Source organism: Hemitrygon akajei, chromosome 15 (assembly GCF_048418815.1).
Source record: "Hemitrygon akajei chromosome 15, sHemAka1.3, whole genome shotgun sequence".
Lineage (NCBI taxonomy): Eukaryota > Metazoa > Chordata > Chondrichthyes > Myliobatiformes > Dasyatidae > Hemitrygon > Hemitrygon akajei.
Genome location: NC_133138.1, coordinates 26,186,967 through 26,212,197, shown reverse-complemented (window position 1 = coordinate 26,212,197; position 25,231 = coordinate 26,186,967). Strand labels below are relative to the sequence as shown.

The following is a 25,231-nucleotide window of genomic DNA, read 5'->3' as shown; positions in this document are numbered from 1 at the left end:
GCTTGCTCTCCATATCGTGTGGCCCTGGCTTGGGTATTATGTAGACAGCTAGGATGCAACATCCATGGTCAACTCCGACCAAAGGAGAGCAGCAAGAACAGGTTAAAATGTCAGCACAGCATTGTGGGCTGAAGGGCCTGTACTGTGCTGCAGTGTTCTATATTCTATAATTTACATCTTACTCTTTTAGACTCCAGTGTAATAAAACTCAACTCTTCCCATATTTCCCAATAAACCAATCTGCCCTTTCCATCGACATATCCACATGTTGTAAAGGCCTGAAAAATCCCAGATATTTGTAGTCCAGTTTGTGTTGAACATTCTGCCTTAATTCCTTTGTTCAGTATCTAAAAAGTTTCCCTTTTAAAATTTATAGTACTCTGCAAAAGTCTTAGGCATGTATATATAACTAGGGTGCCTAAGACTTTTTCACGGCACCGTAGTAATTCTATGTATTGCACTGTATTGCTGCAGCAAAGCAAAAGTCACGACATATGTGAGTGACTGCAAACCTGATTCTGATATGGGTCTCTACTGTGAACTGAGAGTGGGAGGGGGCAAGGAGAGGGGAATCATGGTTGGGGAAAAAGGGAATAGAGCAGGAAGCACCGGAGAGACATTCTGTAATGATCAAAAGACCAATTGTTTGGAATCAAGTTACCTTGCCTGGTGGCTCAGGGTTGGGCATATCTTCACCCACACCAGCCGCAGCCCCAGCCCCCGCCCTGGCACTCCTTCTCTGCTACATGTCCTACACCCCTCCCACAGCGCTCCTCTCTCGCTATTCCCAATATCATTTGCTCCTGTCAGATTCGCAGCTTGCTCACTGCTCCACTTTGGTAAATTCAGTACTGTGCAAAAGTCTTAGGCACCCTAGCTATATGTACGGTACGTGCTCAAAACTTTTGCACAGTACTGTATGTCTTTTACATTAATGTCTAATTTATTCTCTAATTTGTATATTTTATTTAATATTCACTATTCAATTCTTTACATTTTTCCCTCTTCTTTCAGCACTATTTTTCTGTTCATACAAACGATGAAGAGCAGTTCCAATTTGTCAACAGGACCTGACCAGGCAAGACAGCCAACACCAAGAGCCGTGGGGAGTAGAATAATGATGCAGAAACAATTAAAGAACTGTCAAAAAAATATCCAAGCTGTTGCAAGTGCCCCATGGCTCTTGAATTTATCAAAGCAAAGATCAGGGAGCTTCTGAGTTAGATTTCGGGCTTCATCAGCCACCTCAGAACCGATATGACTGGCGTCAAGCAAATTACCCTTGACTCTAAGGAATTGGCTAATAAGCAAATAACTAAGTAGTCATGTGTAAGATAACTAACTACACAGCTACGGTGCACAATATTGTACCTAATGGACCGAATCACAAATAAAACAGTCTTCCTTCTGTGTGGGGCTCATTATGTTTCCTACATTATTCTGATAAGTATATTTGAAAAGCACTTTGTTCTGCTGGAAGTAGCTTAGGAATGTTTCAAAAGAGTTGTATACGTGCAAATTTTTCCTGATCTTGCTGAGTTAGAATCTTTTTCCCCTAAATAATAGATCCCTACTTTTGCTCATCCTGTAGTTGACTCAGTTAAGTTCCGAGGGTCACTTTTAACAGAGACAAAAACCAAGGAGAAACAATTGTTCTGCTTCTGCAGAAAGATGGATTTGAAAATGCTGTATTATTCGAGAACAGGGGTCCCCAAACTGGGATAGGCAGACCTCTTGCTTAATAGTATTGGTCAGTGGCATAAAAGAAGTTGGGAACCCCTGTTCTGCAAGCAATTGGCAAGGCTAGCAATATTATTCATCCTCAATTACTCTTGGGAAGGTGTTATAGAGCATGGACAGCCTCTGACGCTGCAGAGAAAACAGTCCAAGTTTGCCCAACCTCCTGTTATAGCTAAAACTTGTTAATCCAGGCAAGATCCTGGTTCATACACCACAGCAGATCCTCTGATAAAAGTTCTCCAACAATGTTCTTGGGCAGGAATTTCCGGATTTAGTAGGAAGGGTGAGATCATCTAATTCAGGATGGTGATGGCATTTCCATTCATCTCTTGTCCTTATCTTTTTCTTGGAAGCTGCAGTTAAGAGATTAGGAGTTGCTATCAAAGTATCTCTGTGAATTTGTCAAATGGTGCACAGTGGCGTTCAAACTGATTCTGATGATAGTGAATGCTTAGATTCATGAACTGGGTCACAATCGGTGGGGTAAGTTATAAGACCATAAGGCACAGGAGCAAAATTGGGCTGATATATTGTCCCTCTCAACCCCATTCTCCTGCCTCCTGCCTTCTCTCTGTAATCTTTCATGCTCTTACTAATTAAGTACCCATCAAACTCTGCTTTAAAGATTCCTAGTGACTTCCACAGCCATCTGTGGCAATGAATTTCAGAGATTCACCATCCTCCACATCTCTGTTCTAAAGGGACATCCTTGTATTCTGAAGCTGTGCCCTCTGGTCCTAGATCCCCGCACCATAGGAAACATTCTCAAAACATCACTCTAACTAGACCTCTCAATATTCAATTGGTTTCAATGAGATTTACCCCCCCCCCACCCCACAATCCTTCTAAACATAAGTGAGTATAAGCCCAGGGTTATCAGACACTCCTTGTATGTTAACCCTTTAATTTATAGGCTCATTCTCGTGAATCCCCATTGGAATCTCTCCAAAGTCAGCACATTCTTTCTTAGCTAAGGGGTTGAAAATTGCTCACAATGGTCCAAGTTTGTTCTGACCAATGCCTCATAAAGCCTTAGTCCAGCAGGATACCTCTCGGACAGCAAGGATAAAAATGGTTCCCTTTGTCCTTTATTTGAAAATGCAAATAGATTTTATTTCGGGTTCAGATTCATCTATATATTTATTTATTTAGTGATACAGCCCTTCTGACCTCTCGAGCCATGCCACCTAGCAACCCCTGACAAACCCGATTAAACCTGACCAACATGACCTTGGGATAACCTTGGGGCAGCCCATAAATGTCACTACATATTCCTGCACCAACATAGAATGACCACAATCCATACCAGCAGGCCCACACTTTGCTCAGTTAATTGCAGAGATTGGTGTCATGGGAACTGTCTTTGATTCAGTGCTGCTCTCTGGAATCAGTTCTGCAGGTTGGGACAAGTTTGGTTCTAAGCTTCTCACATTGAATGTTTGAAGTAAATTTATCATCAAAGTACATACAGTGTATGTCACCATATAGTATATACCAAGGATAAAGAATATAAACAAGAAAGCAAGTTTCTAATGTTAAGGCTTTATAAGAGATTATCAAGGCCTCACTTGGAGTATTATAAGCAGTTTTGGACCTTTTATCTAAGAAAAGAATGTGCTGACATTGGAGAAGGTTCAGTGGAGGGTCACAAAAATTATTCCAGGAATGAAAGGGTTAACATACAAGGAGCATTTGATGGCTCTGAGCCTGTGCTTGCTGGAATTCAGAAGAATGAGGGAGTGGGAGGGGCGGGGAGCTCATTGAAACATATTGAATATTGAAAGGCCTAGATAGAGTGGATGTGGAGAGGATGTTTCCTATATGGGGAGTCTAGGACCAGAGGGCACAGTCGAAAGATAGCCATTTAGAACGGAGATGATGAGAGGAGGAATTTCTTTAGCCAGAGGGTGGGGAATAGGTGGAATTGGTTGTCACAGGCAGCTGCGGAAGCCAGGTCATTAGATGTATTCAAGACAGAGGTTTATAGGCTCTTGATTAGTCAGGACATGAAAGGTTACAGGGAGAAGACAGAAGAATGGGTCTGAGAGGGAAATGGATCAAATGATGAAATGGCTTAGCAGACTCAATGGGCCGAATGGGCTAATTCTGCTCCCATGTCTTATGGTCTTACAACCCCGAGATTCATTTTCTTGTGGGCAATCACAGTAAAAATAGAGAATGTTTTAAAGGCATCCCACAAATTTCATTCCAAATCATGTTCCTAAAATCAAATTGCCTTTTTTCCCATCAAGATAGGATTAGGCAATTTATTTTATTCAAGCTTAAATACAAGAGTTGTGCACCATTTTAAATCTAACAAAATATGGCATTTTATCACAAGCAAACCAAGAAAAATTATTTTAAGACGTTAGTACGGCAATGCTAAGATACTGGCCTCTTCATGAAGCATCACACTCCATGAGTTAATGTTGCTCCACCTATTATCGCATGTTGGAATGCTGCATGATTGGCTTAGAGATGATTCCGGGCATTTAAACCCATTTGGTTATTCTAACCACTTCACCGACCCATTGCGAGATTAAGTAATACAACATCTGCACTCAGTGGTCACTTCATTAGGTGCAGGCGTTCTCTGAAAGCTCTAGAGATTGTTGTGCGTGAAAATCCCAGGAGATCAGCCGTCCCTGAGATACTGAAACCACCCTGTCTGGCACCAACAATCATTCCAAGGTCAAAGTCACTTAGATCACCATTTCTTCCCCACTCTGATGTTTGGTCTGAACAATAACGGAACCTCTTGACCATGTCCGCATGCTTTTATGCATTGAGCTGCTGCCACGTAATTGGCTGATTAGATATTTGCATTAATGCACAGGTGTACAAGTATGCCTAGTAAAATCACCCCTGAATGTATTAATTCTGGAAATGTCCTGATCTATACAAATCATTTGCACTTTAGATCAACTAACATGTCTTATGAGAATAAGCTTGATGAGAATAATTAAGCTTATTACTTGACTCAATAGAAAGAAGCCATAGGAGGAAACTCGGAATTCTCTTACCCTCGTACTCGCACTCCCAGGTGGTTTTTGGTAGAGATTCATTATCCGAGTTGGATGAAGGAGGAGGAGGGAGGTTTGGAGCCACGCTGCACACCACGGTTGGTCTGCCCTTGTGGGTTGGAGTGAAAGTGTTGAGATCTGGCTGAACCTGTGGTCCAAACCCATGGCAGGAGTCTTTATTTAGGTCGTAAGTGGAGCCCTTGAGAATGTTGAGAGGGATGAGCGCCGATGAATGTGAATCACAGCAAGCATGCTTGGTTATTTCACTCTTAGAAAGCTCATTGCTGCCCAGGACACTCAAGGTAGGTTGCTTCTTCTTCTTGGACTTGAACTTACGGAAGGCGACAAAGAAAGCGACTAAGATGCAGATGGCCAGTACTGCCCCTGCTATTTCAATGATTTCGTACTTGCTGATCAGTGGAGAGCTACGCAACTGCTCATTCCCCAAAGCCTCACACAACACTCCAGTGTATCCGGGCGCACAGCTGCAGTTAAAGGAACCGTCAATGTTCTCACAGCTCCCATTGTTCAAGCAGGGATACTTCAGACATTCATTGACATCCTCGTTGCACCTGGAAATTCAAAGCAAAGAACGATCAGGAGCCTTCTTGGAGGTGACATTGGGGATCTAACATAACCATTTTCCAAAAAAAATGTCCTTGCCAGCCTCGGCCTGGTCAGAGACTTAGAGGAACTCCCTTGGGCTAAGCGAGGGAAAATGGACCAGGGCATTATCACCCTGTTGCATAATGACTTCTGCTTTGTATAGTGTGAGGACAGAAAACTTGGGCGGTGATATCCTCCACAACATAGCAGTTAACGTGATGCTATTAGAGCTAGGAGTTCAATTCTGTGCCATCTGTAAGGAATTTGTACATTCTCCCCGTGCACCATGTGGATTTCCTCCGGGTGCTCTGGTTTCCTTCCAAGGTCAGGGGACATATGGATTAGTATAGTAGGTTAATTTCTCATTGTGATTAGGCCAGAGTTAAATAGGTGGGTTGCTAAGCAGTGCGGCTCATTGGGTGAGAAGGACCTGTTCTGCACTGTTTTAAAAAAAATAAAACAAAATTGAAAGCCATGAATAGCAAAACACAGAGGAAAGCAGCCTAATCTTTCTGGGAAAGGTGCCACCTCAGACTGGACGAATTTCAAAGTAATTAAAGATTAAAGATCTTGAAGGTTATTTCCCACATGTACCTCAAACATACAAGTGAATGCATCATTTTGTGCCAGACCAAATCAGTGAGGATCGTGCTGGGCAGTCCACAAGCATCGCCATGCTTCTGATGCCAGCATGACATGCCCACAATTCACTAACCCTAATGGTACATCTTTCGAATGTGGAGCTCCGGGAGGAAATCACATTAACACAAGGTCATGGGGAGCAGGTAAAAACTCCTTACAGGCAGCGGCAGGAATTGAACCCCAATCAGTGACTGCTGGTGCTGTACGGCGATGCGTCTACCACTAACTTCCATACTGCTCCAATCCTGATTTATTATGGCTAATGTTACTTTCTTATGACTAATACTGAGATAGACAAATTGTTTACAGACAGCAAATGACATTATCTTCCTTTTCCTTTTAAAATTTGTTACCTTCAATTGAAAAATTACTATATATTTCACTAAATCTTGAGGGGGGTCAGCTTTCAGTAAACACTGAAGGACCTTGTGTTCTTATCTCTGATGAAGCAGGAGATCTACGGAAATTTGCTAAGGGATTCAATTCGACAGGCATGAAGACTTGAAGGTGAATAAGAAAAGGAGGGAAAAATGCAAAATAATCACAAACAGATCAAGTTAAGTGAAACAGTGGTGAGAAATGGGGATTGTAGCAGTTAAAGAGAATACATCTGAGAGAAAGCAAGAGAAGAACATTTAGGCAATACAAACGAAATCCTGGAAAAACTCAGCAGGCCAGGCAGCATCTATGGAAAAAACTGCAGTTGACTTTTTGGGCCGAGACCCTTCGGCAGGACAGGAGAAAAAAAATGTTGAGTAGATGATGCCCAAAATGGCGACAATACTTTTTTCCATGGATGCTGCCTGGCCTGCTGAATTCCTCCAGCATTTTGTGTGTTGCTTGGATTTCCAGCATCCGCAGATTTTCTCTTGTTCATGAAGAACATTTAGTATGATTAGAAAGGGTCAATGTATGAGGAGCGCTTGATGGTTCTGAGCTCGTAGAAGAATGAAGGGGGGATCTCTTTGAAACGTACTGAATATTGAAAGGCCTAGATGGAGTGGAAGTGAAGAGGATGATACCTAAAAGGGAGAATCTAGGACCAGAGGGCACAGCTTCAGAATAGAGGAAGGTCCATTGAGAACAGAGATGAGAAAGAATTTCTTTAGCCAGAGGTGGTGAATCTGTGGGATTCATTGCTGCAGAAAGCTGTGGAGGCCAAGTTATTGGGCATATTTAAAGCAGAGTTTGGTAGGTTTTTGCTAAGTAAGGGCATCAAAGATAATGAAGAAAAGACAGGAGAATGGGATTGAAAGCGATTAGCAAAACAACCATGATTGAATGGCAGAGCAGACTTGATGGACCAAATAGCCTAATTCTGCTCCTATGAATTATGGTCTTATGGAATGCTGTAGAGATGAAGGTGAGAGAAAGCTCATAAATGTGACCATAGACATATTGTGCCAAATGACCTGTATTTATTTTCTCTGTATACCAGTAAAAATGGAATCAGATATAAGAGACAGTATTAAGTGCCATCTTCACTGCAGAGAAGCTTCAGCACTACTGTTCAGGTAATGTTATTTCCACAGTTTGAGGGGGGGAGGTGTTGAAGAGGTGGGAGTTATAAAAATCTTGGTGAAAAGTAATAAATAAACTTCACTGTAAATCAGTGCCAAGAAATGAGGAATTTGAGGAAAAACAGGCATTGAAATGTAAAATGAATGATGTCAATCTGCAGAATAAATAAACCGGCACATGAATTTGCTACGGGTAGATCAGATACAGTGATTTCATAAAGGGGGTTGTTTGGAATGATTAAGGGTTGATGGGCCCTGTAAGTTGATGCAGGGGTTAGACAAGCATTTAGCATGATTATCAGTTGAGGAGCATACAAAGAGCATGCTGTTTTTTTTAAATGAAATGATTTGTTTTAAGCATATATAGCCTGAAGCCCAAGATGTGAGAGAGATGTTCTTTTGTATGTTGTAATGTATAGCTCTTCTCTTCATTAATAGGGAGGTAGAAAGAACATAGCCAGGGAATATAATTCAGTATTTACCTTGGTCCTGAAAACTCTTTTGTGCAGTTACACAGGTAGCCACTCTTCTGTGGAATGCAAAAGCCACCATTTAAACAGGGCTTTGACAGACAAGGATGATTAATCAGTTCACAATGTTCACCAAGAATGTTCTTTGGACACTTGCAAAAATATCCTGGATTTAAAAAATGAAAGAATAATGTTTACATATTTTGTTATAAGATGCACTATAGCAACCTCCTTTCCCTTTTTTTGCTAATTTCATCCCAACCTTTCCAACAAAACTGGAGTTACAAGACACTACAGATGCTTGAATCTGGAACAAGAATCTGCTGGCCGAGTTCTTCCAGCATTCTGTTTCTTTTATTCAAAGTTCACAGTAACAAATTGCATATTTGTCACCATATCCTACCCCGAGATTCATTTTCTTGCAAACATTCACATTAAATACAAAAAAACCCTCAATAGAATCAATGAAAATCTGTACCCAACAAAGATGGACAAACAACCAATGTGCAAAAGACAACAAATTGTGCAGATTAAAAAAAGGAAAAAAAAACAAAATAATAGGTCATGAGTTGTACAGTCCTTCAACATGAGTCTATAGTCTATGGTGCTACCAGCACCAGCATTCAATACTGGCAAGTATGTTCGGTATTGTGCAAACAGTTTGTGAACTCAGATGGTCTGATCTCGCTCTTCTTCTGTGGCTGAGCTATTGTTTCAATCATTCACTGTTACTCTTAAATATGCCCAGTAAATCAGAGCTTAAATTGATAATAAGAAAGTTCAATCTTGTTCAACTTTCGCCTCCTTTTCCTCACCCCCGCCAACTCTAACAATATTGTTTTAATGGAAATAGTTGGTGGTTGTTGAAAATTTAAAGGACATGAGTCTATGCCACAATGAGTCTTTGTGGCATTAACATTTCCAAAGGAAATTACTTGAGGAAATCATCTTGTAAACACCTGGGATTAAGGATGAGGAATGGAAAATTGATATGATTGATCTTTAAAAAGCTAGCATCGATTCAGTGGACTGACTGGTCTATCAGTCCCGAATCAGAGTTTCAACCCAACCCATTGACAGTTCCTTTGCACCACAGATGCTGCTTCATCTATTGAATTCTCCCAGCAGGCTGTTGGCATCAATGGTGCTTCTGTTCTTCATTTCTGAGCAGACAATTGATGCTAATGATTCCATTTGTGTTGTGGCATTTTGGTCACTAAATTAACTCACTGAATTATCAGGTAAGGTTACAGAAATGCCCTATAACTCTACAGGCAAAATGTCTTATCTTTGCTAATATGTGTATTCCTTACCTCCAGTTGGAGTTTCAATGCACATTCCTCCATTTTGACATGGTACTTTCGTACATATTCCAGAGGGGCAACAGTCTTCAACTCCTACAGATGTTTCAATAACCACGTTTGGTTCAGTTGTCCCTTCCTTTTCACTCCTGTTACCACTCTGGAATTTAATCGAACCAAGGCAGCCTTTAAACTCCCTCGTCACTATCCTGTCATTATTGGGTGCCAGGTTGTTCTCTTGAACTTTACCCCCTAAGAACAGCAATGCGTTTCTGCGACATGCTTTGGAGAGGGCAGCAGAAGCAATGTGCACACTGTCGAGCACCAGCATTGCTGACTCCTTGGTTACCTTGACCACAACAGAGTGCCACAGGCCAGTGTTCACTGTTACATTGTCCACTGGCAGAACACTAATCATCCCATCACAGGCAAATGTGAAGACCAGCTTTCCATTGGTAATCTATAAAACATAATCAAGGAGAAACATTTTAAAATACGGTCCTGCACAAATGTATTAGATCTTTGAAAATAAGTTTCAAAGAACGGAAATGGACAGCCGCAGCACTTTGGGTTGAAACCCTTCATTTGGACTTCTAGAGAGGTACAGCCAGTAGACTGAACCTCCACAGCAGTGCGGCGGCTAGTGAGATGCTATTGCAGCTCGGGGCACTGGAGTGCAGAGTTCAACCAAGCACCTTCTGTAAGGAGTCTCTGTACATCCTCCCCGTGGAAGGCGTGGGTTTTCTCTGGGTCTTCCAGCTTCCTCCCACAGTCCAAGGATGTACTGGCTAGGTTAATTGGCCACTGCAAGTTGTCCTGTGATTAGGTTAGTGTTAAGTTGGGGTTGTCGGGCATTGCTGGGTGGTGCGGCTCGGACTAGAAGTGCCTGTTCCACACTAAATCTCTAAATAAATAAAAGAATGTATAAATAAATAGTGAAGAAGCGGTGCAGCAAGAGCTGGCAAGTGATAGGTGGATTCAAGAAAGGAAGGGTGATTCTAAGAATCTTTTTCCTTTGTTAAGGATATCAAAACAAGGGAACACAGTCTGAGGTGAGAGTAAAGTTAAAGTTAATTGTAATCTGTCTGTACACATATTTTATATATGTGTGTGTGTATATATATATACACACACACACAATTAAAGAGTGCAGTGTTCCTCCAAACTACAGAGTACCCACACAACATACATCACGCACAGCACATAAACCAAAATATTATACTGTAAACAAATTAATAACATATAATTCAAAATGCATGTAGTGAAATGCAACACAGGTGCATGATAAACAGTACAGCGAACAGCTCACCGTCCTAGTGGCGAGACCTAGTGATGGTAGAATATTCAATTCATTAGTCTCAGAGCCTGGGGGAGAAGCTGTTGCCCAGTTGGGCCGTCCTAGTCTTAACACTTCAGTACCTTCTTCCAGGCAGTAGTGGGTCAAAGATTGTGAGATGCTTGGCCGGGATATTCAACAAAGCTTTGTGCTCTTCATACTGGAGCCTCATACAAATAAGTGTGTAATAGTTTGAGTTAAAACCAGTGTATTATGCCTATACAAGGGAGACTACAGTGGGATGAGGGAAGAGCTGACTGGTGTAGACTGGGAACATAAATGATATGGTGGGAAAGTTGAAGACCAGGGAAAGACTTTTGAAGAGATTTTTCATAGTGTTCAACAAAAGCATACTGCAGTTAAAAGCACAGAGGGTAAGGATACCCAGCCTTAGTAACTAAAGAATTATTCAGTGGCCACTTTATTAGGTACACCTGCTCATTAATGCAATTATTTAATCACCCAATCATGTGGCAGCATCTCAGTGGATGAAAGCATGTCAATATGATCAGAATGGGGATGAAAAGTGAACAAATAACTGATTGTGGAATGTTTGTTGGCTCCAGACAGGGTGGTTTTAGTATCTCAGAAACTGGAATTTTCATACACAACTGACTCTATAGAGTTTACAGAGAATGGTGCCAAACAACAAAATAAAAAGAAAACCCAGTGAATGGCAGTTTTGTGGGTGAAAACACTTTCTTAACAAGAGAGGTCAGGAGAATGGCCAGACTGGTTCAACGGTGGTGTGCAGAAGAGCATCTCAATGCATAACATGTTGAACATTGAAGTGGATGGGCTACAGCAGCAGAAGACCGTGAACATACACTCAGTGGCCACATTATTAGGTACAGGAAGTTGCAAACCAAAAGCTCATTCATTCAAAGACCGAAAAAACTTTAAAAAGTAACAAAGGATTGTGAAACAATAAATAAGGAAAGGGAACATAGATTATGAAAGTGAACTAGCATAAGATATAAAAACAGACTATAAAAATTTTTATAAACATTTAAAGAAAAACATACGATGAAATGCGTCATTTAAATCAAATCAAATCAGCGGGGATTATGCTCGGCAGCCCACAAATGCCACCATGCTTCCCGTGCCAACATAGCATGCTTACAACTCACTAACCCTAACCATATGTCTTTGGAATGTGGGAGGAAACCCCAGCACCCAAAGGAAAGCCATGCGGTCATGGGGAGAATGTATAAACTCCATACAGGCAGCGGCGGGAATTGAACCCCATTTGGTTATCATTGGTGCTGTAAAGCAATACACTAACATCAATGCTACTGCAATTATATTATTATAACTATGTAATATAATTACATTATTATATAGTTAAAGGTCTATAATTATATAAAGTAGAAAAGGGTGACCAAATTGCATGCAGGTCCTTTGGAAGATGAGAAGGGAGAATTAGTATTGGGTAATATGGAAATGGCCGAGGCCTTGAATGGTTATTCTGTGTCTGACATGCCAGAGAGAAATGTTATGGATGTGCTGAGAATGAGGGCTTTGATACAATCATTGCCACTAAAGAGATAATGATGAGCAAACTAGTGAGCCTGAAGTCCCCTGGTGCTGCTGAGAAGCATCCCAGTGTACTGAAAGAAATGGAAGTTATGGTAGACAGTTTTGTGATGATTAACCAAAATTCTCTGGAATCTAGGCAGATCCTGGCAGATTAGGAGACTGCAAATGATGCCACTATTTCGAATAGGGAGTAGGCAAAATGCAGGTAACTATAGGCCAGTTAACATTTCCTGTTGAGAAAGTGCTTGAAGACATCATTAAGGAAGAAACATTGAGACATCTGAATAGGAGTTCCATTGGGCAGACACAGCATGGACTCATGAAGTACCCATATTGTTCGATAACTTTACCGGAGTCTTTGAGAATATAATCAGGACAGTAGATAAGTAGGAATAGGTGGACATTGTATACTTGGAATTCCAGAAGACATTTGCCACAAAAAAAGACTCATGATCCATAAGACAAGAAATTATGGAGTTGTCGGTTATAGTATGGATTAATTGACTGACAGATGGCACAAATTTGGAATGACTGGGTACTTCTCTGGTTGGCTTTGAGTTGTGAGCGGAGTAACATGGGGGGGTCGGTGCTGGGCCCTCAAATGTTTATGATATACTGAAAATTAATCATTTGGAAGAGTGGACTGAGAATAGTATATCTAAGTTTGCTGATGACACTAAATTGAATGGAAAAACTATGCAAAGCATCCAGAGAGTCTGCAGAAAGATATAGATAGTGAGTGGGCAAGGAGCAGGCAGATGGAATACAACATTGGCAAATGTGAGGTTATCCACTTCGCAAGGAAAAGTAGATCATCAAATTATTATTTAAATGATGAAAGATTGCAGCATACTGTTGTGCAAACTGCAAGAGGCTGGTTTGCAGGTACAATAGGTTATTAAGAAGGTAAATGGACCTTTGGCTGTCTGTGCTAGAGGAATTACATCTAAGAGCAGGAAGTGTATGCTGCAACTGTACAAAGTATTGGTGATGCTACAGCAGGAGGACTGTGTGCAGTTCGAGTGTCCTTGTGGATAGACATACTGGCTTTGGAGGTGATGTAGAGGAAGTTCACCCAGTGGGTTCTGACAATGAGGGGGGTTAGCCTATGTGGAGAGATTGAGACTCCTCAGTCTATATTCACCGGAGTTCAGATTAATGAGAAGGATAGAAATATATAACCTATGAAAGAGATAGATAAGGTAGAATCAGGAAAGTTGTTTTCATTGGAGGGTGAGACTGAAATTACGGGATATAGCCTCAAGATTCAGAGAAATAGATTTAGGATGGAGATGAGGAGGAATTGATTTTTCCAGAAAGTAAATCTGTGGAATACACGGCCAGGGAAAGGTAGAGGATACCCCATTAAATACATTTTAGACACAATTAGGTAGATGTTTGCATCGCAAGGGAAGGGTTATGGGGAAAGGGCAGGTAGGTGGAGCTGAGTCCACAGCCAGATCAGCCATGATCTTATTGAATGTTGGAGCAGGCTGAACAGGCTGGATGGCCGACTCCTGCTCCTAGTTCTTAGATTATTTAAATGGGATTTGAGGCGAAAGCATTTTTAGACAGAGAGTAGCTCACTGCCAGGTGGAGTCACATACATTCACTATGTTTAAGGAACATTTGGACACGCTCTTACATAGGCAAAGTATAATGCAGGTGAAAGGGATTACTGCAGATGGACAAAAGGTTAGCATACACATACATGGTGAACTGAAGAACTTATTCTCCGCAGAACAATCTATAGCTATCAATGATTTAAGAAGAGTTAATTTTTTTCAAATATGATCTGCTTTATATAAAATTAAGCTGATTCCCATGAACCAACACAAACCTCTGCAAGTGCCTGTTAATACTTTCCCTGATAAATTGCTTCTATAGACTTCTGCATCACTAATGTTAAACGCCATTAGCCCTCACTTGAACAACTATGTTCCCATTGTGATTATATGACAAAGCAAAATTCTCTGGGTTTTCCTGAATGTGAAAGGCACCTTACAAATGGAAGTCTATCTGTCTTTGCAGTTTCAATGAATAGATCATGCATCTTACCTCTAATAGGCTAGAGTCAATTCCTTGGCTGTACATCACTACTGCCTCTGTTTGCAATGTTTTCATTTGGAAGCTAATCTCTGTCTTCACTGGATCTTCTTCACTCAGATAACGATACTTCAAGTAACTGCCACCACTGAATCTCAGAGAAGAATCTGAAATAGTCAAATATCTTTAATGAATTTTCAGCTGACAACACCCGTGGGTGAACTACGCACATTTTCACCGTTTACTCAACGGGCCACATTTTCTGGCTGAAACCAGTACTTCTATCGAGAATTTCCAGGCTACCAGAACTTAACAGCTTTATCCCAAAGTCCAACGTTAGCACAGGATTAATTTGGCAAGGGCTTTTGTTTTGATCAAGCTGCCATTTTTGCTGTTAGCTGCCTGTGCTTTCTATCTGTGGATTCTTTGTGAGCTCCAACCAGGCAGTGTGAACTTCCACAGACTTCTTAACTGTCAGGCTGGGAAAAACGGCCACCGAGCCCATGGCTGATTCAACCTGGCACAAGTGCAGCGGTTCTGTTAAAATGAACGAGTGAATGGGAAAGTATGTTTAAATTTATTTAAACATTTTTTATGTTGTGTGTGAGAGTGAGTGAGAGATGGGGAGGAGGGAGACAGGGTGGTGAGGGAGAGCGGGTGGGGAGGGAGTGCGGGTGGGGAGGGAGAGCAGATGGGGGAGTAGAGAGATCGGGGGAGGGAGAGAGAGGGGGAGGGGAGAGCAGAGGGAGAGAGAGAGAGAGAGAGAGAGACACACACACACAACTGCAAGGTTACAGCTATGAGCTTACATTGCATAATCTGGTGTTACTCTTCATGGAGCCAGGAAGATGGAGAAGGAGGACTGATTAAGTAAACGTTAACGTGAGTGGTTTAGATAGGTTAGAAAGGGGAGCAGCTGCTCACCGATTAGCGGCTGCTTCAAAGCAAGAAGGCATACAACCTCCTTCTATACCATAACATTTCTCTGATTTTGTGAATGCTATTAATAGGAACGCATTGGATGATTGTTGATCTGGGCAGCTCCTGAAGTTCAGACATTGGCTGTGCCGCTGTCACATGGACCTCATTGATCTACACCTGATTTATAAATTGTCCAGACAAATCTGGATCACTTAATATGTTAAGGAGTTTGAATATTATGTATTAATATATAATATTGATATGTTAACATCTTGGCCGAGTAATGTTCCGTGAGCATCTGGAGAGTATCAGACAAGATGCTCACAGGACATTGAGAATAAATAGTAAAATATATAGAGACTTTGATTTTATGATTATACCAAAACATCTTACCATGACATGAGCAGGTGCGCTGGTGTAGATGCTGAGGAACAATGAAGCTCAGAATGGCGGTTGTGTATGTGAACACATTTCCCATGTCCAGTTGGAAGTTCGCTTGGCAGTGCTGTTGCTGGCAGGAGTGATCAGAACAATGGTGCACTACCCTCACAATGTGAATTTCATCCCTCCTCTTCAAATCCACGGTAGAGGAGATGAGCTTCTCCTGCACAACCCCTGGTTCATAGAAGGACTCTGCTGATTTCTTTACCACCAGGAGGACATCGAGGTTGGGAGAGGCCTGAGCTGGCTGCAGGCTGAGGAGATCAATGGCATTCTTATTAACCAGCAGGAGACTTGCTAAGGACCTTTGAAAGCTCTGCCAATGATCACTGATGAATTTCTCTGGAGTAATCTGTGACAGCTCTACCAGAACAGCGTGGTCTAGCACATCTGGTGTCACCTGCATGACGTGTATTTGTGCTTCCACTGTGCTGATGAATTTTCGGTCAGAAACAGTGATATTAAACAGGTAGTGCCCTGTCTCTAAGGCACGCCGTGCCAGCACTTTGCCATCTGTGCTGCCCACAGAAAACATGCTACTCAGGGCAAAACCTGGGGCAGTGCTGTATGTGAGAGTGTCGTGTAGGTCAAGGTCTGTTGCGTGGATCTTTCCAACGAACCCCCCAGGGAACTCGCTGTCCGAAGTAACAATGAAGACTTCCAGCGGGAGCACAGATGGTGGATAGCGACTTTCCTTGGTTACACGGATGTTTATAAAAGATGAGGATGACAAAGGTGGCCAGCCACTGTCTGTGACCTGAAGAAAGCACAAGATACTTTTTTAAAAAACATCCCCTCAGTGCTAGGAATCTGAATCAGAATCAGGTTTATTATCACTGACATATGGCGTGAAGCTTGTTGTTTTGTGGCAGCAGTGCAGAGCAATACATAAGATAAACTATAAATTAGAAATATATATAATATGTAGTGCAAAAAGAGAGCAGAATAGTGAGGTAGTGTTCATGGGTTTAGAAATTTGATGGCGAAGAGGAAGAAACTACTCTTAAAATGTTGAGTGTGTATCTTCAGTCTTCTAACTCCTCTCTGATTGTAGTAATGAGAAGTGAACATGTCCTGGGTATTGAGGGTCCTTAATGATAGATGCTGCTCTTTCCAAGATACATTTGATGGTAGAGAGTTTATTACCCAAGATGGAGCTGGCTGAGGCTACAGCCCCCTGCAGCTATACAACCCTCACTACCTACTCGCTGTTGAAGCTCAGACGGGATTTATTGAGTAAATGTTCTGTATAGCAGTTCTGAACATGTGGCAAAGTGAGACCGTACCCAAATCATTGAGGCTTTCACTTTGTAAATCAACAATATTATAATCCAGCTTTTAATCCCCTTCCATTCAGAATGCGTTCTGCTTGGAAAATTTGGTGAAATGAATTCACGGAAATATCAAACAAAGTCTTATTGTATCTTTACTAAACTAAGGATGTTTTGAGAAAGTGATGACCGTACCGAAAAATTAGAATTTTAAATGCATAAAAGTGAGGCAAAGTTTTAAGTTGGGAGACATAAGTGGCATTGTTTGCTTTGTTGTAATAATGCCAGTTAAAGATGTGCCTGAACAGGCTGTAGGAATGCTGACTGCTGCAACAAAATTCATCTTCTGCACAATCAGTGGTATGGGTCAACAGTACTGCCAAAAGTGAAGAAGTTTAGAGATTGCCTTATGTTTATTCATCACCACCCGCATTAGATCATAAGGGTATAAAATGTAAACTTATCGCTCTTAAACATTGATGTGATACATTCACACTTGACTTCACAGACATGAAGTTCCTTTTCAGGTTCAGGAATAGTTATTACCCCTCAATCATTGGGCTCTTGAACCAGAGGGGATAACTTCAATAAACTTCACTTGCCTCCTCATTGAAATGTTCCCACAGCCTATGGACACACTTCCCAGGACTCTTAATCTCGTGTTCTTGATATTTATTGCTTATTTATTTATTATTAGTATTTCTTTCATTTTGTATTTGCACAGTTTGTCCTTTGCACACTGGTTGAATGCCCCAGTTGGTGCAGTCTTTCATTGGTTCTATTATGGTCATTATTCTACTATGGATTAGGAACATAGAAATATAGAAAACCTACAGTACAATACAGGCTGTTTGGCCCACAATGCTGTGCTGACCATGTACTTACTTTATTACCTCAAGTTACCCATAGCCCTCTATTTTTATAAGCTCCATGTACCTATCCAAGAGTCTCTTAAAAGATCCTATCGTATCTGCCTCCACGACTGTTGCCATAGCCCATTCCACGCACTCACCACTTTCTGCATAAAAAACTTATCCCTGACATCTCCTCTGTACCTACTTCAATACATTCTGCATTGTATTGCTGTGCCCTCTCGTACTAGCCATTTCAGCCCTGGGAAAAAGCCTCTGACTATCCACATGATCAATACCTCTCATCAACTTATACACCTCTATCAGGTCACCTCTCATAATCCGCCACTCCAAGGAGTAAAGGCTGAGTTCACTCAACCCATTCGCATAAGGCATGCTCCCCAATCCAGGCAACATCCTTGTAAATCTCCTCTGCACCCTTTCTATAGTTTCCACATCCTTCCTGTAGTGAGGTGACCAGAACTGAGCACAGTACTCCAAGTGGGGTCTGACCAGGGTCCTATATAGCTGTAACATTACCTCTCTGCTCTTAAACTCAGTCCCACAGTTGATGAAAGCCTATGCACTGTATGCCATCTTAACCACATAGTCAACCTGCTCAGCAGCTTTGAGTGTCCTATGAACTTGGACCCCAAGATTCCTCTGATCCTCCACACTGCCAAGAGTCTTATCATTAATACTATATTCTGCCATTATTGAGTATGGTGTATATGGTGACATAGTGCTTTGATGGTAAATTTAAATTGAACTTGGAACTTTCAAACATAGCAGTTTGTACCATGTAAATCATTAAACAAAATGAAAGGTGCTCGTTTAACTTACCTGGACCTGCAGAATGTATTGATCTCTCACTCTCTGTTGGAGACGAGCTTGGGTTTTCAGCAGTCCATGTTGGTCAATGTGGAAGTTGTTGGCCTCATTACCAGCAGTGATAGTGAAAAGGAATGGTGGCCCATTGGAAGCTGAATCTCTGTCTATCACCAACAGCTGAAGTACGCTGGAGCCAATTTCCTCATTCTCCTAAGAATGGAGAAACAGCTTTACAGTTTCCAAAATTTTCTGAACTTGAAATAATGGAATTCTTGTGGAAAACGGGTCATTGTTGCTTCACTGGCTTCTTGCATTCAGCCATGGATAAGGGGAACAGATTCAATGCCTGGAACAATTGCCATCCAGTTTTTGGCAATCACTCCTCATAATTTAGTCATGCAACCAGTCAGGTGTGTACGGCACCTGGGCTTAATCATCTGCCTTTGAATACTACTGTTCCCATTCTCTCCCAGAACCCCCTATTATGATGAATATGAAACGCACTTCATGATGACTCGTTATAAAACACTCATTCACATATGGAGAAAGTGAGGAGATTTATCCATGTCCCAGAGGAGGATACAAAAAAAATTCTTTCTTTATCAATCTTTTTATTAGTTAATTAAAAAAGTACATACATATATACATACAAGATGAGAATTATCACAAATATCTATATCAATAACAGTTCAAATAAAAGGAAAAATAAACATGATCAAGATCAAACATAGTATTAATCTAATAGTATATATTAAAGAGAAAGGTAATTGATTCTCCTCTTATCCATAAAAAGAAATAAAAAGATAAAGAAACTTTTATAGTTGACATGTACAGGAAAAAAAACACCAAAACACAAAAAAAAGAGAGAAAAAAAGAACTGGGCAGCTCAAACTGAAAGTGAAAACAAAAAAAACAAGGAAAAACTTTCTGATTAAATCCAAAACTTCAAAAAGATTTACTAAACAAGGTTGTTATCATGGGTGACTTTAACTTCCCTAATATTGATTGGCACTTGATTAGTTCCAAGGGTTTAGATGGGGCAGAGTTTGTTAAGTGTGTCCAGGATGGATTCCTGTCTAGGGGAATGCCATACTAGATCTGGTATTAGATAATGAACTGGGTCAGGTCACAGATCTGTCAGTGGGTGAGCATCTGGGGGACAGTGATCACCGCTCCCTGACCTTTAGCATTATCATGGAAAAGGATAGAATCAGAGAGGATAGGAACATTTTTAATTGGGGAAGGGCAAATTATGAGGCTATAAGGTTAGAACTTGTGGGTGTGAATTGGGATGATGTCTTTGCAGGGAAATGTACTATGGACATGTGGTCGATGTTTAAGGATCTCTTGCAGGATGTTAGGGATAAATTTGTTCCAGTGAGGAAGATAAAGAATGGTAGGGTGAAGGAACCATGGGTGACAAGTGAAGTGGAAAATCTAGTCAGGTGTAAGAAGACAGCATACATGAGGTTTAGGAAGCAAAGATTAGATGGGTCTATTGAGGAATATAGGGTAGCAAGAAAGGAGCTTAAGAAGGGGCTGAGAAGAGCAAGAAGGGGTCATGAGACGGCCTTGGCGAGTAGGGTAAAGGAAAACCCCAAGGCATTCTTCAATTATCTGAAAACAAAAGGATGACAGGAGTGAAGGTAGGAACGATTAGAGATAAAAGTGGGAAGATCTGCCTGGAGGCTGTGGAAGTGAGCGAGGTCCTCAATGAATACTTCTCTTTGGTATTCACCACTGAGAGGGAACTTGATGACGGTGAGGACAGTATGAGTGAGGTTGATGTTCTGGAGCATGTTGATATTAAGGGAGAGGAGGTGTTGGAGTTGTTAAAATACATTAGGACAGATAAGTCCCCGGGGCCTGATGGAATATTTCCCAGGCTGCTCCACGAGGCAAGGGAAGAGATTGCTGAACCTCTGGCTAGGATCTTTATGTCCTCTTTGTCCATGGGAATGGTACCGGAGGATTGGAGGGAGGCGAATGTTGTCTCCTTGTTCAAAAAAGGTAATAGGGATAGTCCAGGTATTTACAGACCAGTGAGCCTTACGTCTGTGGTGGGAAAGCTGTTGGAAAAGATTCTTAGAGATAGGATCCATGGGCATTTAGAGAATCATGGTCTGATCAGGGACAGTCAGCATGGTTTTGTGAAGGGCAGATCGTGCCTAACAAGCCTGATAGAGTTCTTTGAGGAGGTGACCAGGCACATAGATGAGGGTGGTGCAGTGGATGTGATCTACATGGATTTTAGTAAGGCATTTGACAAGGTTCCACACGGTAGGCTTATTCAGAAAGTCAGAAGGCATGGGATCCAGGGAAGTTTGGCCAGGTGGATTCAGAATTGGCTTGTCTGCAGAAGGCAGAGGGTCATGGTGGAGGGAGTACATTCAGATTGGAGGGTTGTGACTAGTGGTGTCCCACAAGGATCTGTTCTGGGACCTCTACTTCTTGTGATTTTTATTAATGACCTGGATGTGGGGTTAGAAGGGTGGTTTGGCAAGTTTGCAGACAACACAAAGGTTGGTGGTGTTGTAGATAGTGTAGAGGATTGCCTATGATTGCAGACAGACATTGATAGGATGCAGAAGTGGGCTGAGAAGTGGCAGATGGAGTTCAACCTGGAGAAGTGTGAGGTGGTACACTTTGGAAGGACAAACTCCAAGGCAGAGTACAAAGTAAATGGATACTTGGTAGTGTGGAGGAGCAGAGGGTTCTGGGAGTACATGTCCACAGATCCCTGAAAGTTGCCTCACAGGTAGATAGGGTAGTTAAGAAAGCTTATGGGGTGTTAGCTTTCATAAGTTGAGTGATAGAGTTTAAGAGACGCGATGTAATGATGCAGCTCTATAAAACTCTAGTAAGGCCACATTTGGAGTACAGTGTCCAGTTCTGGTCGCCTCAGTATAGGAAGGAAGTGGAAGCATTGGAAAGGGTACAGAGGAGATTTACTAGGATGCTGCCTGGTTTAGAGAGTATGGATTATGATCAGAGATTAAGGGAGCTAGGGCTTTACTCTTTGGAGAGAAGGGGGATGAGAGGAGACATGATAGAGGTGTACAAGATATTAAGAGGAATAGACAGAGTGGACAGCCAGCGCCCCTTCCCCAGGGCACCACTGCTCAGTACAAGAGGACATGGCTTTAAGGTAAGGTGAGGCAAGTTCAAGGGGGATATTAGAGGAAGGTTTTTCACAGAGAGTGGTTGGCGCGTGGAATGCACTGCCTGAGTCAGTGGTGGAGGCATATACACTAGTGAAGGTTAAGAGACTACGAGACAGGTAATTGGAGGAATTTAAGGTGGGGGGTTATATGGGAGGCAAGGTTTGAGGGTCGGCACAACATTGTGGGCTGAAGGGCCTGTACTGTGCTGTACTGTTCTATGTTCTATAGAGTTATAGAGTTATGGTGTCATACAGTTATGGAGACAGCCCAGGAAGTCTCTGCAGACCATTTGCCACACATTTGCAGCGATCCCGCATTTTCATCCACTCCTCTATAATTCTACTTCTAACATACATGATAGGCACAGTTTATAGTGGCCAATTAATGTAGCAAACTCCATGTTTTTGGAAATGAGGGGATTTGAGGTGGCATGGTAGCCTAGAGGATAGTCTAACACTATTGCAATGCCAGCAACCTGGGTTTAATTCCCACCAGTGTCTGTAAGGAGCTTGTATGTCCTCCCCATGACCATGTGGGTTTTCCCCGTGTATTCCGGTTTCCCTCCACATTCAAATGATGTACGAGTTAATAGGTTAATTGTTCAGATTTGTGTAATTGGGCAACATGGACTCATTGGACCAGAAGGGCCTGTATCTCTAAATCAAGCAAATAACCAGAGCACACAGGGGACACTCCTGCAATCACAGAATGTGCAGGCTTGACGCAGACCATACCAAGGGTCATGTCACTACAGCAGTGAGGCAGCAACTACTGTAGCACCCATGGGTGGGCAGAATTTAGGATACAGCACTGTTCTCCTAAGAATGGAGGAGGGGAGAAGCTTGCTTGAGGATTTGCCACCGCTATTTAAAGCCATCAAATGAATTACCATAAGAAATGGACACAGATCATTCCCTCTGGTGGAAGGGCCAAGAATTAGGGTGCACACAATGAATATGATTGGTAAAAGAGCTAAAAGTGGCTTGAGGAAAGCCTTCTTACACAGCAAGTGGGCAGAGATTGTGTTAGTATGGAAGCCGATTTAGGCTACATCCACACAAGACCGGATAATTTTGAAAATGCCGGTTTCACGTAAAAATGATAGGTGTCCACTCTCTGTCCACATTGAAACAGAGATTTTGGCGAATCTCCTCCTACAGCGCATGCGCAGGACACATCTACCGAAAACAAGCGACATGTTTGGTGTCGAATCTCGCCATGAAAGATGGTACATGTTTGTTCAGTTACAGACTAGAAAAACTTAAAAGATGGGCAGCTGTTGGCTCTCACGCAGGAGGATTTAAAAGTAAAAAAAACAAATAATGAAGTGTATGGAGGCAACTGACAGGGAGTTCATGGACAGATTGACCCGGCTGACGATGAACATTGAAAAACTGACGAACTCTGTTGCATTAATAAAGCCCCTTGTTAAATGTGTAAAGCATGTCTGCATCTGTGTTATCTTGTATTTCCATACAATGTTACATTAGGCTGTTACACATCTATTGTCAGAGAAGTACTTGTATAAATAGGTAAATCACCTTCATACAAGCAAGGACAGAAAACAGAGCAAAGTGTTTGCTTATTTATTCAGTATACTTACTGAAAACAGGGCAGTATACTTATTTATTCAGTAAGTTATGGGTCAAAGTATTTGGTGAGTACATTTCTAACTCTTCTGGCTTCAGTCTCGTTGCCATCTGTTCTGAAATTGTTAGGTTGCGTTCAAGAAAACAATGAAATGGTGCGCTGCTGTCTGACTGCGTTTTCAGATTTCTCCGGATACCCCGTCCACACTGATCTCCCCGAGCGGCTTTTTCAAAAATACACACCCTGGAAATGTTTCTGAAAAGCTCCGGTTTCGGGGGACGAAAACGTCATTTTAGTGTGGACAGAGGGTAAAAACGAAGAGAAAAAGCTTCGGTTACGGATTTATCCGGCGTAGTGTGGACGTAGCCTTAGGCATGGTGTTCTAAAGGGAGCTGAGTAACCCTCTGAAAGGAAAGGATTTGCAGGTTATGGAGAGAGTATAAGGGAGTGCTTGGTCCTCATAAGGAGCTCAAAAAGACTTTTTATGAACAAATAACCTCTTTCTATGCTGTAGCCATGCTGTGCTTTGAAATATGATAGACAAATAAAACTGGTAATTAGTTTGGATAATGGGGGAAGGGGAAGGAGTATATGTCCCATGAAATTTCCCAGTGGGTGAAACCAATGCCAAAAATGTATGCAAATGTTTGAAATTAGGGGAATTTGGCTTTCCAAGAGCAATTTACTCATTAAAAGATTGAGTAATTTCTAGGCAATTGTACAAATATTTCTCTGAAGTCATAACAATAAGCCATTAATTCCTACCTGAATAACCACGCTATAGTTGAATTGAAAAAATGTGGGAGGGTTGTCATTCACATCTAAAACCTGGAGGATTACAGTGATATCACTGGATAGAGGAGGTACACCATTGTCTGTAGCCCGGACCACCAAAGAGTAACTGGATATCTGTGGAAAAGGCAGAGGATACGTCATAAGCACACAGGATTGCACAGATGCTGGAAATCCAGAGCAACACACCCAGAACGGTGGAAAAACCCAGCAGGTCAGGCAGCATCAATGGAGAGAAATAAACAGTTGATGTTTTGGGCCAAGATCCCCTTTATCAGGACTGGAAAGGAAGTGGGAAGCGGGTGAGGGGAAGGGAAGAGTACAAGCTGGCAGATGATAGGTGAAACTGGGTGAGGGGGTCTGAAGTGAGAAGCTGAGAGATGATAAGTGAAAGAGGTAGAGGGCTGAAGAAGCAGGAATCGAATAGGAGACCATAATGTACCATGGGAGAAAGGGAAGGAGGAGGGGCAACAGAGGAAGGTGAAGGAGAAAGGGGTATGAGTGGAGCCATAATGGGGAATGGTAAAAGAGAGCAGGGGGAGGGACGAAAAATTACTGCAAGTTAGAGAAATTGATGCTCATGCCATTGGTGGCTGACACGGAACATGTTACAAATATAAAACTGTAATTATCAAGTACTTATATTTCTATTATACTGCACATGCTGAGAAATGAAAAGGAATCCTTTGGGTTCCATTGTACTGTGTGTTGCAGTAAGGTTCTGAAAGCAATTAGAAAGTTGCAAGTTTCATCAGTCTGCGCTGATTTAACTCAGCTGCACTTGGAATGGAGACAAGTTGTTGGGGTTGTTCTCAACCAGTCCGGTGTAGTGAAAGGGAACTATCATCCAACCACTCCCGATCCTATTGGCTGCTCTAGACAGGTTCAATAATAAGGTTCAGAAGTAAACTCAGGTAGTCTGACATTCCTAGAGTCCAAGCATCTGTCAGTATTCATTATACAGGTGACTGATCACTCTAGCAACACTGGAGGCCTGCCAGTGTAAGAATGCCTTGAACTAAGCCCCACTTATATGGGCCAATATTTTTTTATATAATGAGTACAGAAACATCTGTTTTCATTGACAATGGAACCATTGAACTGTAAGACTAAATCCATCGTCCATGACAATAACATTTGAAGAATG

The 25,231-nt window shown here is 41.8% G+C and overlaps 1 protein-coding gene across 1 annotated transcript in view; it reads right to left on the bottom strand.

Moving 5' to 3' along the window:
• Positions 1-25,231, bottom strand: part of fat2 (FAT atypical cadherin 2) — a 169,556-nt gene that overhangs the window by 4,190 nt on the left and 140,135 nt on the right. Inside the window, exons 17-23 of the mRNA XM_073067318.1 lie at positions 24,058-24,201; positions 18,551-18,748; positions 15,538-16,342; positions 14,236-14,390; positions 9,315-9,762; positions 8,014-8,167; positions 4,764-5,335 (exon numbers count right to left, since the gene is read on the bottom strand). Of these exons, the coding sequence (XP_072923419.1) occupies positions 4,764-5,335; positions 8,014-8,167; positions 9,315-9,762; positions 14,236-14,390; positions 15,538-16,342; positions 18,551-18,748; positions 24,058-24,201 (2,476 nt within the window). The remainder of the gene's footprint in view (positions 1-4,763; positions 5,336-8,013; positions 8,168-9,314; positions 9,763-14,235; positions 14,391-15,537; positions 16,343-18,550; positions 18,749-24,057; positions 24,202-25,231) is intronic.